Genomic DNA, 13,851 nt, shown 5'->3' with positions numbered 1-13,851 from the left:
TTGGCTCTTTTTACCCCAAACTTAAGAAAATGATTGATACAGATGAGGAGATTGGAGGTGGCGAGTTGATTTGACTTGTTTTTCCTTTCCTCTTTAGTTCCTTCACCTCCTTTTTTTCCTCTCTTCTCCCTCTTCCTCTATCCTCTTCCTTATTGTCTCCTCTCTATTCCTCCTCCTCATACCGCCTTCCATCTCCCTATTCTTCCCTTTCATCTTGTCCCCATCTCTCTCTCTCTCTCTCTCTCTCTCTCCTTTCCCACCCTGCCCATGTCTCTATATAAGGTACAACAATTAATCTAAGCACACCATAATATTGAAATAGCATCCGACTAGTAAAATTAAAAAATATGGATAAGAAAACCAAGAAAAAATCACATTAAAAAAAAATATATACTTTCTTTTGCGTTCATCTTGGCCTCTCTCTCTCTCTCTCTCTCTCTCTCTCTCTCTCTCTCTCTGAATAAGAAGTAATAATAAAAAAAAATAAAAAAAAATCACAAATCATTCAAACCCAAAGAAACAAACAAACACACACACAAATAAAACACACAAACAACTTTCTCACATTTTATTATCTAACATTTTTCCCTTAAACTTTTATCACACTTTTATCACCCGGCCCAAAAAAAGTTCAGTCGCCCCAAAAAGTACAGTCATCAGGTGTCCGGGTCGCTCCTCTTGGCCGCCCTCTTCCCCTTACCTGTCTTCCTCTTGACCCGCTGCACTAACGAGGCGAGCTCCAGGTGCCTCTTGGTCTCCTCTTCCAAGTGAGGCTTTTTGGCACCAGGCTGAAGGAAGAGGAAGAGGAAGGGATGAGAAGAGGAGGAGGAGGAAGAGGAGGGGATGAGAAGAGGAGGAGGAAGAGGAGGGGATGAGAAGAGGAGGAGGAGGAAGAGGAGGGGGATGAGAAGAGGAGAAGGAGGAGGAGGAAGGTGAGAGGGGAAGAGGAGGAAGAGGAAAAGGAGAGGGAAGGAGGGAAGAAGAAGGGAAGAGGGAAGGAGGAAAGGGCAGAAGTAGGAAGAGGAGGAAGAAGGTAAGATGAGGAATGGGAAGCAGGTAAGAAGAGGAAGAGGAGGAGGAGGAAGAGGTGTGGAAAAAAGGAAGTGTGGAAGAATGAAGGAAGAGGGAGCAGGAGAGAAAGGAAGAGAAAAGGCAGTGAGAGAAATAAAGTGGAAGGAGGAGGAGGAAGAAGAGGTAAAAAAAGGAAGAGGAGAGAGGAAGAACGAAGGAAGACGAAGCAGAGACGAAGAAAGGGGGAGATGAAGGAACTACAGAAGAGAGGAAAATAAACAAATAAAACAAGTAAATAAATCAAAACTAAATCAACTCACCACCTCTTCTCCGCTCTCCAATCTCCTCTTCTTCTGTATCTCCGAGATGAGTCCGTCCATTGCCTTCGTGCGCTTGAACTGAGGGTGCGACGGGTCGATGTTGTACTCGCCGGCCGTCAGGAGCTCGGTGAAGCGCGTATCACTGAGGTTGACCTGCCAAGAGGGAGAGAAAAATAGGGGGTGTGAGGATAATATAGATGTAACGTAACTGTCTATACTCGGCGACCCTGTAAATTTTTTTATTATTTTTTCAACCAGCTGAGAAAAAAATAACAAAGGTCTTGAATGTAAAGTGAAGCGTGTATCACTGAGGTTAACCTGCCGAGAGGGAGAGAAAAATAGAGGGCATGAGGATAATATAGATGAAACGAAACTGTCTATACTTGTGGAACCTGTATATTTATTTCGCTTATTAATTTTCCAGTCTATCTATCTATACCTTCGACGCCTTACTCCCTCGCTGGAACTTCCCTTCAGGGGGTGGCTGCAGCGGAAGTGTCTCCATCTCTCCCTGTTCTGGCACTCCCTCTCCGCACATTCAATCCTGTTACATCAAACTCTCCCGCTCAAATGCTCACTTCACAGGCAGTCTTCCCCTCCCTCAATCCTCCCCTCATACACTCTCTTCACGAATTCATTCTCCCCCATTCTCATCACATGTCCGAACCACCTCAACGCACCAGGCTCCACCCACTCCACACTCCACTCCGTTCGCTGTCGCATCCATACCAAACCACTCCATCCCATCCTGACACACCACATGCACTTCTTATATAACTAATTTCCACTGCGCATTTTCTCGATTGCTGTTTTTTTTTTTTTTTTTACAACAAAGGAGACAGCTCAAGGCCACAAAAAAAAGGAAACAATAATAATAATAAAAAAAAAGCCTGCTACTTAAGTCTACTACCACCAAGCTGCATTTAAATTAACTTTTTTTTTTTTTTTTTTTTTTTCTCCTCACCTTAAAATCATCCACTTTCTTCTTCTGCTCCTCCTGCTTCTCCTTCATCTTCTTCTTGAGGTTCTTCTTCCTCCTCTTCTTCCTGCTGGTGTCTTCCTCGCTGCTCTTGATAATCTCCCTCATGTTGAAGTGCCTCTTGTCTTCCTCCTCCTCTTCCATCAACAGCAGCTCAAGATTGCCCTGAATGGGAAGGAGGAGGAGGAAGAGGAGGGGATGAGAAGAGAAGGAGGAGGAGGAAGGTGAGAGGGGAAGAGGAGGAAGAGGAAAAGGAGAGGGAAGGAGGGAAGAAGAAGGGAAGAGGGAAGGAGGAAGGGAGAGGAGGAAGGGAAGAAGAGAAAGAGGAAGATAAAATGGGAAGAAGGGAGAGGAAGAGGAGGAGGAGGAGAAGAGGAAGAGAAAAAAGGAAGTGAGGAAGAATGAAGGAAGAGGGAGCAGGAGAGAAAAGGAAGAGAAAGGAGATATGTGGAAGGAGGAGGAGGAAGAAGAGGAAAAAAAATGGGAAGAGGAGAGAGGAAGAGGAAGGAGGAAGAGAGAGGTAGAAGAAAGGGGGAGATGAAGGAACTAAAGATGAGAGGAAAATAAACAAATAAAACAAGTAAATAAATCAAAACTAAATCAACTCACCACCTCTTCTCCGCTCTCCAATCTCCTCTTCTTCTGTATCTCCGAGATGAGTCCGTCCATGGCCTTCGTGCGCTTGAACTGAGGGTGTGATGGGTCGATGTTGTACTCGCCAGCCGTCAGGAGCTCGGTGAAGCGCGTGTCACTGAGGTTGACCTGCCGAGAGGGAGAGAAAAATAGGGGGTGTGAGGATAATATAGACGTAACGTAACTGTCTATACTCGGTGACCCTGTATATATTTTTTATTATTTTTTCAACCTGCTGAGAAAAAAATAACAAAGGTCTTAAATGTAAAGTGAAGCGCGTATCACTGAGGTTAACCTGCCGAGAGGGAGAGAAAAATAGAGGTCGTGAGGATAACAAAGATGAAACGAAACTGTCTATACTTGTGGAACCTGTATATTTATTTCGCTTATTAATTTTCCAGTCTATCTATCTATACCTCCGACACTTTGCTCCCTCGCCGGAACTTCCCTTCAGGGGGTGGCTGCAGCGGAAGTGTCTCCATCTCTCCCTGTTCTGGCACTCCCTCTCCGCACATTCAATCCTGTTACATCAAACTCTCCCGCTCCAATACTCACTTCACAGGCAGTCTTCCCCTCCCTCAATCCTCCCCTCATACACTCTCTTCACGAATTCATTCTCCCCCATTCTCATCACATGTCCGAACCACCTCAATGAACCAGGCTCCACCCACTCCACACTCCACTCCGTTCGCTGTCCCATCCCATCCTGACACACCACATGCACTTCTTATATAACTAATTTCCACTGCGCATTTTCTCGATTGCTGTTTTTTTTTTTTTTTTTTTACAACAAAGGAGACAGCTCAAGGCCACAAAAAAAGGAAACAATAATAATAATAAAAAAAGCCCGCTACTTAAGTCTACTACCACCGTGCTGCATTTAAATTAACTCTTTTTTTTTTTTTTTTCTCCTCACCTTAAAATCATCAACTTTCTTCTTCTTCTGCTCCTCCTGCTTCTCCTTCATCTTCTTCTTGAGGTTCTTCTTCCTCCTCTTCTTCCTGCTGGTGTCTTCCTCGCTGCTCTTGATAATCTCCCTCATGTTGAAGTGCCTCTTGTCTTCCTCCTCCTCTTCCATCAACAGCAGCTCAAGATTGCCCTGAATGGAAGAGGAAGAGGTGAGGGGAGGAGGAGGAGGAGGAGGAAGGTAGGAGGGGGAGAGGGAAGGAGGAATGAGGAGGAGGAAGAGGGGGAAAGAAGAGGAAGGAAGGAGAGGGAGAGGGAAGGAGGTATGTGGAGGAGGAGGAGGAGGAAGGGAGGAGGGGGAGAGGGAAGGAGGAATGAGGAGGAGGAAGAGGGGGAAAGAAGAAGAGGAAGGAAGGAGAGGGAAGGAGGTATGTGGAGGAGGAGGAGGAGGGAAGAAGAGAAAGAGGAAGATAAAATGGGAAGAAGGGAGAGGAAGAGGAGGAGGAGAGGGAAGGAGGTAGGAAGAGGAGGGAAAGAAGTGAGGAGAAGAGGAGGAAGAGGAAGGTAGGAGAGGGAGAGGGAAGGAGATATGTGGAGGAGGAGGAGGGAAGAAGAGAAAGAGGAAAATAAAATGGGAAGAAGGGAGAGGAAGAGGAGGAGGAGAGGGAAAGGAAGGGGAAGAGGAGGAGAAGAGGAGGAAGAGGAAGGAAAGAGAGGGAGAGGGAAGGAGGTATGTGGAGGAGGAGGAGGGAAGAAGAGAAAGAGGAAGATAAAATGGGAAGAAGGGAGAGGAAGAGGAGGAGGAGAGGGAAGGAGGTAGGAAGAGGAGGAGGAGGAAAGAGAACGAGGAAGATAAAAGGGGAAGAAGTGAGCAGAAGAGGAGGAGGAGGAAGAGGAAGGTAGGAGGAGGAGGAGGAGGAGGAAGAGGTGGAAGAGGAAATCATAAAAATTCTAAAACATGATAAAAAAAAAAATATCAAAATACAAAACAAATAAATCAACAAATAAAAAAATACATCTTTTTTTTTTCCTCATTTCACACAATTTTTTCTTACTCATAAAAAAACAAAACAAAAATAAATAAATAAAATAACAAATACAACTACATTTTTATCCTCATTATCTCATCACTCACTCACCTTATCATTGGTATCCTCCTCCTCCTCCTCCTCCTCCTCCTTCCCTATCTTCTTCTTCTTCTTCTTGTCCCTTTTCTTCAGCTCATCCGCAAAGAAGGGGTCAGAGTAAAGGTCATCCGCTCCATCCGGCAGGTCATCATCGGAAATGGCATCCTCATCTTCCTCCTCCTCCTCCTCCTCTCCCTTCTTCTTTTTCTTCTGCTTCTTCCTCTTCTCCTTCTTCTTGGCGTTCCTCTTCTCTAAGTATTTTTCGAATGGGTTTAATTGGGTGACTTTTTTGTTCTCTTCTTCCTCTTCCTCTTCCTCCTCTTCCTCCTTCTCGTCCAGTATTTCCTCCATGTCTATCTGTTTATCCTTCCTCCTCTTCTCCTTCTCGTCAATCTCCTGGATCAGAGCGCGGAATTTTGCGATTCTTGCGGACTTAACTTCTTCGTTCCCGTCTGAGTCGCTGGTGTCCTCTTCTTCCTCCTCCTCTTCTTCCTTCTCCTCATCATCTTCCTCCTCGCTCGATGATGCTAAGAAATCCTGGAGGAGAGGAATTCAGTATGTTAATTTTAGCGTGTACGTGGCAGCCTTGTAAATAGTTATGTGTACTCAAATTTTTGTTTTGTTTTTCGTGTTTTTCATTTTGTGGGTTCATGAATTTTATGGGATAGTAGTTGATTCATTTTTAAAGTTGTTTTGATATTTGAAACTTTATGTGTTGGTTTTATTTCCGACAGTTCACTTTTTCCACATTTCCGTGATTTTTTCCTTTTTTTATTTATTTTCATGAGCTTTTTTCAATGATACCAAAAAAATATGGAGAATTATCATCCCCACCAATTTCTTTATTTTTTATCTCCTCCTCCTCCTCCTTTCTCTTCCTTACATCATTACTCATTTCCCTCCCTTCCCTTCACCCTTCATCACACCCAAATATACCCTTCCCTCACACTCTCTCCCTCCCCCTTACCGATCAATCTCCCTTTGTTTCCCCATTTTCCCTCCTCTCACTCTTTCCTTCTCTTTCCTCTTCTACATCCTTAACCTTTCTCTCCCTTCCTCTTCCACACCTTTCCAATTTCTCTCTCTCCTCTCCTTTTACTCTACCTTTCCTTCTCCCTCCTGTCTCTCCACCCTTCCCTCTCTACTCTTTTCCTTCCTCCTTCCTTTCTTTCCTTTCCTCTCTCTCCCTTTCCTTCCCCTTCCTCTTCCACACCCTTCCAATTTCCCTCTCTCCCTCTCCTTTTACTCTCCCTTTCCTTCTCCCTCCTTCCCTCTCCTCTACTCTTTTCCTTCCTCCTTTCTTTCCTTTCTTCTCTCTCCCTTTCCCGTCTCACCAACACCATTCTATCAAACAATTTTCCTCATTTTCCCTTCTTTTTCTCTCCCCCATCACCCCCCCACCAAACACTCACCCGCAGCTCACCATCCCCCACAGTGCCACCCTTGAGGGCCTGTGCCATGGCCGTGCTCAGGGTCTTGGAGCGATCGGGGTCAGTCTCGTCCCAGGTCAGTGCCGGCCGTGTGCTCTGAAGTGCTGTGGTGACGAAACTCTTGGCCCTGTAGCTCTGTGGCACCGCGCGGCAGAGATCGTGTGGCGTCTGGTGATGGGGGAAGGAGTGGGTGAGTGAGGAACTGGGGAGAGGAGGAACTGGGTGAGAGAGGGAGTGAGGAAGAGGGTAAGGGGAGGAGGGAGTGAAGGGGAGAGTGAGGAGGGAGGGAACAATTGAATGAGCGATTGCGTGAGTGAGGAGAGAAGGGAGGAGTTGAATGAGCGATTGAGTGAGTGAGGAGAGAAGGGAGGAGTTGAATGAGCGATTGAGTGAGTGAGGAGAGAAGGGACACAGCAAGGGAGTGAGGAGTTGAATGAGCGATCGAGTGAGTGAGGAGAGGCGGAACAGAGCAAGGGAGTGACGGAAGGGGTAAGAAAGTGAGGAGGAAGGAGGAAGTGTGAGTGTGTGAGTGAGACAAACAGACAGACATATGAGTCAGAGTAAGGGAAAGAAATATACACAGAACTATTCACTAACCACACAGAACTTAATCATATAGGTCACAGATAAGGAAAACAAACACTACTAATTCTAACTATACAACACATCAGAAATAATAGATACAATGAACAGCGTAACAAAACCATCGTGAATTTAAATAAGCAAAAAACAACCTCTAAACCTAACTAAAAACACACACACACACACACACACACACACGAATGGAATTACCAACACTAGAACAAAGAAGAGAACGGGGAGACCTAATACAAATCTACAAATTATTGAGCAAAATGGAAGAAGCGGACAACGAGGAGTTATACCAAGAGAAGACATTACCGCTAGGAACACAAGAGGACATAGTGAAAAACTGAGGAAGGGAAGATGCTTGAGAGACAAAGAGAGGTTTGGAGCAGACTAAGTGAGGATGTAGTATCGGCGAAGAGTGTGCAAAACATTACGGAAAACTTGGACAAATACGGATTCGGAGACGGGGCCACACAAGCGTAAGCCCAGGCCCCGTAAAACCACAACTAGGTAAACACACACACACACACACACACACGCACCTCATCAAACTCCATGTCCGAAGGCACGTATCGCATGTCCAGGAGGATGCCAGCGCCTTCAAAGGGCTGTCGGTCGCACTCCATGTAGAGGCCACGGGCAGTGTCCACGCTGTCGCACTCCATCACTGCGTAGAAGTACCGAAGGCGATTCCTCTGGTAGCGTCGCAGTGCCTCGAAGTCTCGCTTGGTGGCGCCGCTGTGTTGGTCGAGCTTCCCTGGGGTGCGGAGATGACGGGAAGTTAAGGGAGGGGGGAAGGAGAGAGAAAGAGAAAGAAAAACAAACAAAACAGAGAGGAAGGAAGAAAGGATGAAGAGTTACAGAAAAAGATACAAGGAAGGAAGGGTATAAAGAAGGAATAGAGAGAAGAAAGGAAGAATAGAAGGAGAGGAAGGAAGGAAGAAGGGTATAAAGAAGGAATAGAGAGAAGAAAGGAAGAATAGAAGGAGGAAGGAAGGAGGGTATAAAGAAGAAATAGAGAGAAGAACGGAAGAATAGAAGGAGAGGAAGAAAGGAAGAAGGGTATAAAGAAGAAATAGAGAGAAGAACGGAAGAATAGAAGGAGAGGAAGGAAGGAAGAAGGGTATAAAGAAGAAATAGAGAGAAGAAAGGAAGAATAGAAGGAGAGGAAGGAAGGAAGGAAGGATGGAGGAAAGGATATATGGAGAGAAAAGCAAAAGAAAAAGGTGATTAAGAGAGAAAGACCAGGTGAGGGGAACAGGAAGGAAAGGAGAAGAAGGAAGAGAAATAAGGAAAGGAGGAGAAAGAAGGAAGATGAAAAAATGAGGTGATGGAAAAGATGGAAAATAAAGAGAGAAGTGGATGAAGAAGAATGAGAAAATAGAGAAATCAGAGGAGGAGGAGGAGGAGGAAGAGAGGCAAGAAAAAGAGGAGAAAGAAGGAAAATGAAAAAATGAGGTTATGGGAAAAGAGGGAAAATAAAGATAAATAACAAAATAAATGAAGAAGAGCAAGAAAATAGAGAAATCAGAGGAGAAGGAGGAAGAGATAAAGAGTTGAGAGAAGGAGGAAGAGATAAAGAGTTGAGAGAAGGAGGAAGAGATAGAGTTGAGAAAAGGAGAAAGAGATAAAGAGTTAAGAAAAGGAGACAGACAGAGGTGAAAAGGGAAGTGAAGAAGGAAATGAAGGAGAAAAAACAAAAATGTGCAAAGAAAACAAAGACAAAGAAGAAAAAGAATAAGAAATAAAAGACAAAAAAATAGAGAAATGAGAAATACAAGAAAATAACACTGAAAAATAAAAATACAATAGCAAAAAAATCTATTGTATCACAGAACAAACACACACACACACAAACAAACCTCACCTTTTTCAAGCTTATCCAAATCCTTCAAATTCAGCGACCGAAAATATTCCTCCGCCTCCTCATCCACCTCCTCCTCCTCCTCCCCCTTCTTCTTCTTCCTGCCAGTCAGCTCCAGTGGGCCGCTCCGATCCTCCTCCTCCATCCGCTTCTTCCCATACTCCGAGGGATAGATGGTGACGCTGCGCACGGACCCTCCGAGCGGACAAAAGGATGAGAATAGAACCATGAGATCGGCAGCCTTGATCCGATCCCAGTCCAGGTTACAGATGGCGATGCGATTGGTTTCCTGGAGAGAGAGAGGGAGTTGGAATGTTTTTTAACAGGCTGACTGCGGATTTCCTACAAGACATCACCAGCTACAGGAGAGGAGCAAAAAGTGGCTCCTACAATTCAGTGAAGAAAAATGTAAAGTCCTGCACATTGGGAGGGGATATCCAGCACACCAATACCACATGGGAAACACTCCACTATCCACCACAGAGGCAGAGAAAGACCTGGGAGTGTATGTTACCAGGCTACCAGTGAAGGGATATCCAGCATACCAATACCACATGGGAAACACTCCACTATCCACCACAGGGGCAGAGAAAGACCTGGGAGTGTATGTTACCAGGCTACCAGTGAAGTGATATCCAGCATACCAATACCACATGGGAAACACTCCACTATCCACCACAGGGGCAGAGAAAGACCTGGGAGTGTATGTTACCAGGCTACCAGTGAAGTGATATCCAGCACACCAATACCACATGGGAAACACTCCACTATCCACCACAGAGGCAGAGAAAGACCTGGGAGTGTATGTTACCAGGCTACCAGTGAAGTGATATCCAGCATACCAATACCACATGGGAAACACTCCACTATCCACCACAGGGGCAGAGAAAGACCTGGGAGTGTATGTTACCAGGCTACCAGTGAAGTGATATCCAGCACACCAATACCACATGGGAAACACTCCACTATCCACCACAGGGGCAGAGAAAGACCTGGGAGTGTATGTTACCAGGCTACCAGTGAAGGGATATCCAGCACACCAATACCACATGGGAAACACTCCACTATCCACCACAGAGGCAGAGAAAGACCTGGGAGTGTATGTTACCAGGCTACCAGTGAAGGGATATCCAGCACACCAATACCACATGGGAAACACTCCACTATCCACCACAGAGGCAGAGAAAGACCTGGGAGTGTATGTTACCAGGCTACCAGTGAAGGGATATCCAGCACACCAATACCACATGGGAAACACTCCACTATCCACCACAGAGGCAGAGAAAGACCTGGGAGTGTATGTTACCAGGCTACCAGTGAAGGGATATCCAGCACACCAATACCACATGGGAAACACTCCATTATCCACCACAGGGGCAGAGAAAGACCTAGGAGTGTATGTTACCAGGCTACCAGTGAAGGGATATCCAGCACACCAATACCACATGGGAAACACTCCATTATCCACCACAGAGGCAGAGAAAGACCTAGGAGTGTATGTTACCAGGCTACCAGTAAAGGCCAAATCCGTGCCAATCGCAGCGGACGGGTTAATGTCACAATACCTTTCTCTTTCCTTTCCTTCCTCAATCTCTCCACTTTTCATTCTCTCCTCCACCCCTTCCACCCATTCTCACCTCCACATCCACCTCATTATCCCACACGGCATCTTGGTCAAGCTCCGCCCACTCGAACTCATCCAGGTCCTCATCCTCATCCTCATCCGTGGTGGTGGAGTCATCATCCGAGGAGTCATCGGAGTACAGGTCACCTCCACCCCGGGCGTAGTCCCTCGTCAGGTCCTGGAGGCGCGACCTGACCTCCTCGGTGACCTCTGACCTCTCCTTCTTGTGGCTCGAGTCTTCTTCTTCTTGTTCTTTGTCATTGTTTTCGTCTTTCTCTTCTTTGGTTTCTGTGAGGGTGGGAGAAGGAGGAGGAGGAGGAGGAGGAGGGAAAGAAAGGAAGGAGGGAAGAATTAAAGGAAGAAGGGAACAAAAGAGTAAAGAGAAAGAGAGAAGGATAGAAAGAAAAGACAAAAAAAGGAACAAAAAAATGAAGGAAAATAGAAAAAGAAAGAAGGGTAGGAATGTATGGAGAAGGAAGGGAAGAAAGGATAGACGAGAGAGGGTTAAGAAAAGGATAGGAGGGAAAGAGGAATGAAGGAGGCAGAGAGGAAAGAAAAAATGATGGAAAGGAAGAGGAAGAGAGGGAAAGAAAAAGATGAAGGGAAGGAGGAAGGAGGGAAAAAAAGGAGGAAAAAGGGAAAGGAAAATGTAAGAAATAAAAAGCATAAATTAATATAAAATAGTCATACTACGATTGGCTTGTGGCATTCATCAATAAAATAAATAAATAAATAATGTGGTTAATCATATTATCGTGATGTTCGTATGATAATTAAATTGATAAATAATACAAATCCATTATCATACCACTAATTAAAAAAAAACTTTACCTTTCTTTGAGATGCCCTTCTTCTTCCCTTTCTCTTTCTTCGTCTTCTTCTCTTTGTCCTCTTTCGTCTTTTCACTCTCCTCTTCAGACGTTCTTCCCTCCTTCACTCCTCCATCTTTCTTCCCTTCTCCATCAATACTAATATACAGATTTCCATTGCTTTCCTCTCCACTATCTTCATCTTCCTCCTTTTCTTCATCTTCATCCTCCTCTTCTTCATCTTCTGCCTCCTCCTCCTCCTCTTCTTCTTTTTCTTCATCCTCCTCCTCCTCCTCCTCCTCCTTCTCTTCAGCGTCATCCGAGCCTTCATCCGAGGATAAATGGTAGAATCTGAGCAGGTCTTCCTTGGTGGAGTAGTTTCCCTTGCGTCCTCGTGGGTCCATAGTGGATTTCTCGTAGAACTTTTCATCCTGTGGGAGACGAGAAGTACGAGAAAGGCATAAGGAAAACAAAAAGATGGAAAAAAGAAAGGAAGGAAGAAGAGGAAAGAAGCACAATAAGGGAAGAAGAAAAATGATAAAGAGATGCAAAAAGGAAGGAACAAAGAAAAGGGAAAAGAGAGAAGGCTGAGGCATAAGAAAAGTAAAGATGGAAAAAAGAAAGGAAGGAAGAAGAGGAAAGATGCACATTAAGGGAAGAAGAAAAATGATAGAGATGCAAAAAGGAAGGAACAAAGAAAAGGGAAAAGAGAGAAGGCTGAGGCATAAGAAAAACAAAAAGATGGAAAAAAGGAAGGAAGGAAGAAGAGGAAAGAAGCACAATAAGGGAAGAAGAAAAATGATAAAGAGATGCAAAAAGGAAGGAACAAAGAAAAGGGAAAAGAGAGAAGGCTGAGGCATAAGAAAAATAAAGATGGAAAAGAGGAAGTAAGGAAGAACAGGGAAGCACAATACAGGCATAAGAAAAATGATAAAGAGATGGAAAAAAAGGAAGTAAGGAAGGAAAAGACAAAAGGGAAAAGAGAAGGATGGGAAGAAGAAAGGAAGACAGAAAGGAACAAAGAGATGGAAGAAGACAGAAATATTAAAGAAGACAAAAAAAGAAGGGAGGGTTGGAATAGATAGGGAAGGGAGGAAAACTGACAAGCACCAAGACACAACCTTGAAAGAGAAAAAGAGAGAAAAAAAACGTAATCCCGAGAAAATAAAAAAATAAGAACAATAAAAAATAAAGTAAAAATATAAAATGATAAATGAAAATAAAAACTTGAAGTAGAAAAAATGTAAATAATAAAAAAAAATCACATAAGGGAGAAGGACATGAAGGAGAAAGGAAAAAGGAGATGAGGAAGAAAATGAAAAAGAAATAGAAAATAATAAAGAACAATAAAAAATACGTCAAATGAGGTGGAGAAAAGCGACTCACCAAAAATGAACAAGAAAAAAGCAAAAAAACAAAAACAGAAAAGAAAGAAAATGGAAAAGAAAATGGAAAATAATAAAGAACTAAAAAAAAAAGGCATATGAGGTGGAGAAAAGGAGAATCACAAAAAAATTGAAAAAACAGCAAAAAATGACTAAAATAGAAAAGAATAAAATGAACAACAAAAATAACACTCACGGTCAAAATCGAGTGGAAGCGACTATCCAGTTTGATTTTCCGTTCCTTCTTTGGGATGTGTCGGTACTTGGGGTCCGAGGCCACATGGGCGAACCTGGGGTCGGACTGTAGCAGCTGCAGGTCCTTTTGGAGGTCCGCCCCGCCCCCTCTAGGCCCCCCCCGCGGTCCTCTCCCTCGCTTCACCATCTGTCGGGGAATAAAGTGTGAGTTATAGATTTGATAAAGAGGATATACTAACATTATTCCAACATAGTAGCATTCATTACCCCTTGGCTGCGGAATTCCTACAAGACATCACCAAGCTACAGGAATGGAACAAAGAGTGGCTGCTACAGTTCAATGAGGAAAAATGTAAAGTCATGCACCTTGGGAGGGGATATCCAGGACACCAATACCACATGGGAAACACTCCACTATCCACCACAGAGGCAAAGACCTGGGAGTGTATGTTACCAGGCTACCAGGGACAATTTAGTTTCACCCAACCAACGATTTTCTCATGTGGTTCATGTTTTTCTGGTGACAAATGTAGTGAATTGCATGATTTTGTACCTCATTTCTGTCACAAAATAACACAACCTTTACCCAGCATCATTACATCAATCAATACAGTATATACGTCAATAACCGCCTACCTACCTTACCACCACTGCCGAGCAAAGTGTTTAGTCCGCCGCCTCTGAGCCGCCACGCGAAGGCGGCTGCTTGTGCCGATTGCCGCCCTGGTGGGGATAAAGCTGCGCTGCGGTCTCAAAAAAATGTCCCAGGATGTTGTCTTCCTCGTAGGTCCTGATGAAGAGGAACTTGGCCAGGCCCTGATAAAAGAACTGGCTCTTGGTGCCTGGCCGCTTCACCCACTCCCTCAGGTCCGTCCACAGGCACTCAATGTTCTGGAGGTGGACCTTAACGTCTATATCCACCGGCTGCACTGTGTCTTTGGAAGGGTTGGTGACGAAGTGCGTGTAGCCGTGGTCGTTGA

General features: G+C 44.5%; 1 protein-coding gene and 2 long non-coding RNA genes across 6 annotated transcripts; 1 reads left to right on the top strand and 2 right to left on the bottom strand.

Annotated features, from left to right (window-relative positions):
* Positions 1-553: 553 nt before the first annotated feature.
* On the bottom strand, positions 554-13,659 carry LOC126985749 (ESF1 homolog). 3 transcript variants are annotated; one of them, XM_050840995.1, is made up of 11 exons: positions 13,512-13,659; positions 12,873-13,058; positions 11,314-11,722; positions 10,496-10,770; positions 8,862-9,147; positions 7,537-7,751; positions 6,389-6,574; positions 4,989-5,513; positions 3,860-4,042; positions 2,920-3,072; positions 554-788 (listed from the first exon to the last, which is right to left on the bottom strand). In XM_050840995.1, exons 2-11 carry the CDS (start codon positions 13,056-13,058, stop codon positions 657-659), a joined length of 2,550 nt encoding a protein of 849 aa, XP_050696952.1. In that variant the 5' UTR covers positions 13,512-13,659; the 3' UTR covers positions 554-656. The 3 variants fall into 3 exon arrangements, with proteins under 3 accessions (XP_050696952.1, XP_050696953.1, XP_050696954.1); XM_050840996.1 differs by lacking the exon at positions 2,920-3,072 and adding an exon at positions 1,332-1,484; XM_050840997.1 differs by lacking the exons at positions 2,920-3,072; positions 3,860-4,042 and adding exons at positions 1,332-1,484; positions 2,296-2,475.
* Positions 4,079-4,981, top strand: LOC126985783 (uncharacterized). Its single transcript, XR_007739029.1, has 3 exons — positions 4,079-4,172; positions 4,278-4,413; positions 4,557-4,981. It is a non-coding gene; the product is annotated as an uncharacterized LOC126985783 (long non-coding RNA).
* LOC126985778 (uncharacterized) lies at positions 9,188-10,426 on the bottom strand. Of its 2 annotated transcripts, none has more exons than XR_007739023.1 (3): positions 10,346-10,426; positions 9,851-10,147; positions 9,188-9,355 (listed from the first exon to the last, which is right to left on the bottom strand). It is a non-coding gene; the product is annotated as an uncharacterized LOC126985778 (long non-coding RNA). The 2 variants fall into 2 exon arrangements; XR_007739022.1 differs by lacking the exon at positions 9,188-9,355 and adding an exon at positions 9,487-9,652 and having other exon boundaries at positions 10,346-10,422.
* Positions 13,660-13,851: the final 192 nt, after the last annotated feature.

Source organism: Eriocheir sinensis, chromosome 60, assembly GCF_024679095.1.
Source record: "Eriocheir sinensis breed Jianghai 21 chromosome 60, ASM2467909v1, whole genome shotgun sequence".
Classification (NCBI taxonomy): Eukaryota; Metazoa; Arthropoda; class Malacostraca; order Decapoda; family Varunidae; genus Eriocheir; species Eriocheir sinensis.
This window is presented reverse-complemented; position numbering and strand designations above follow the sequence as displayed.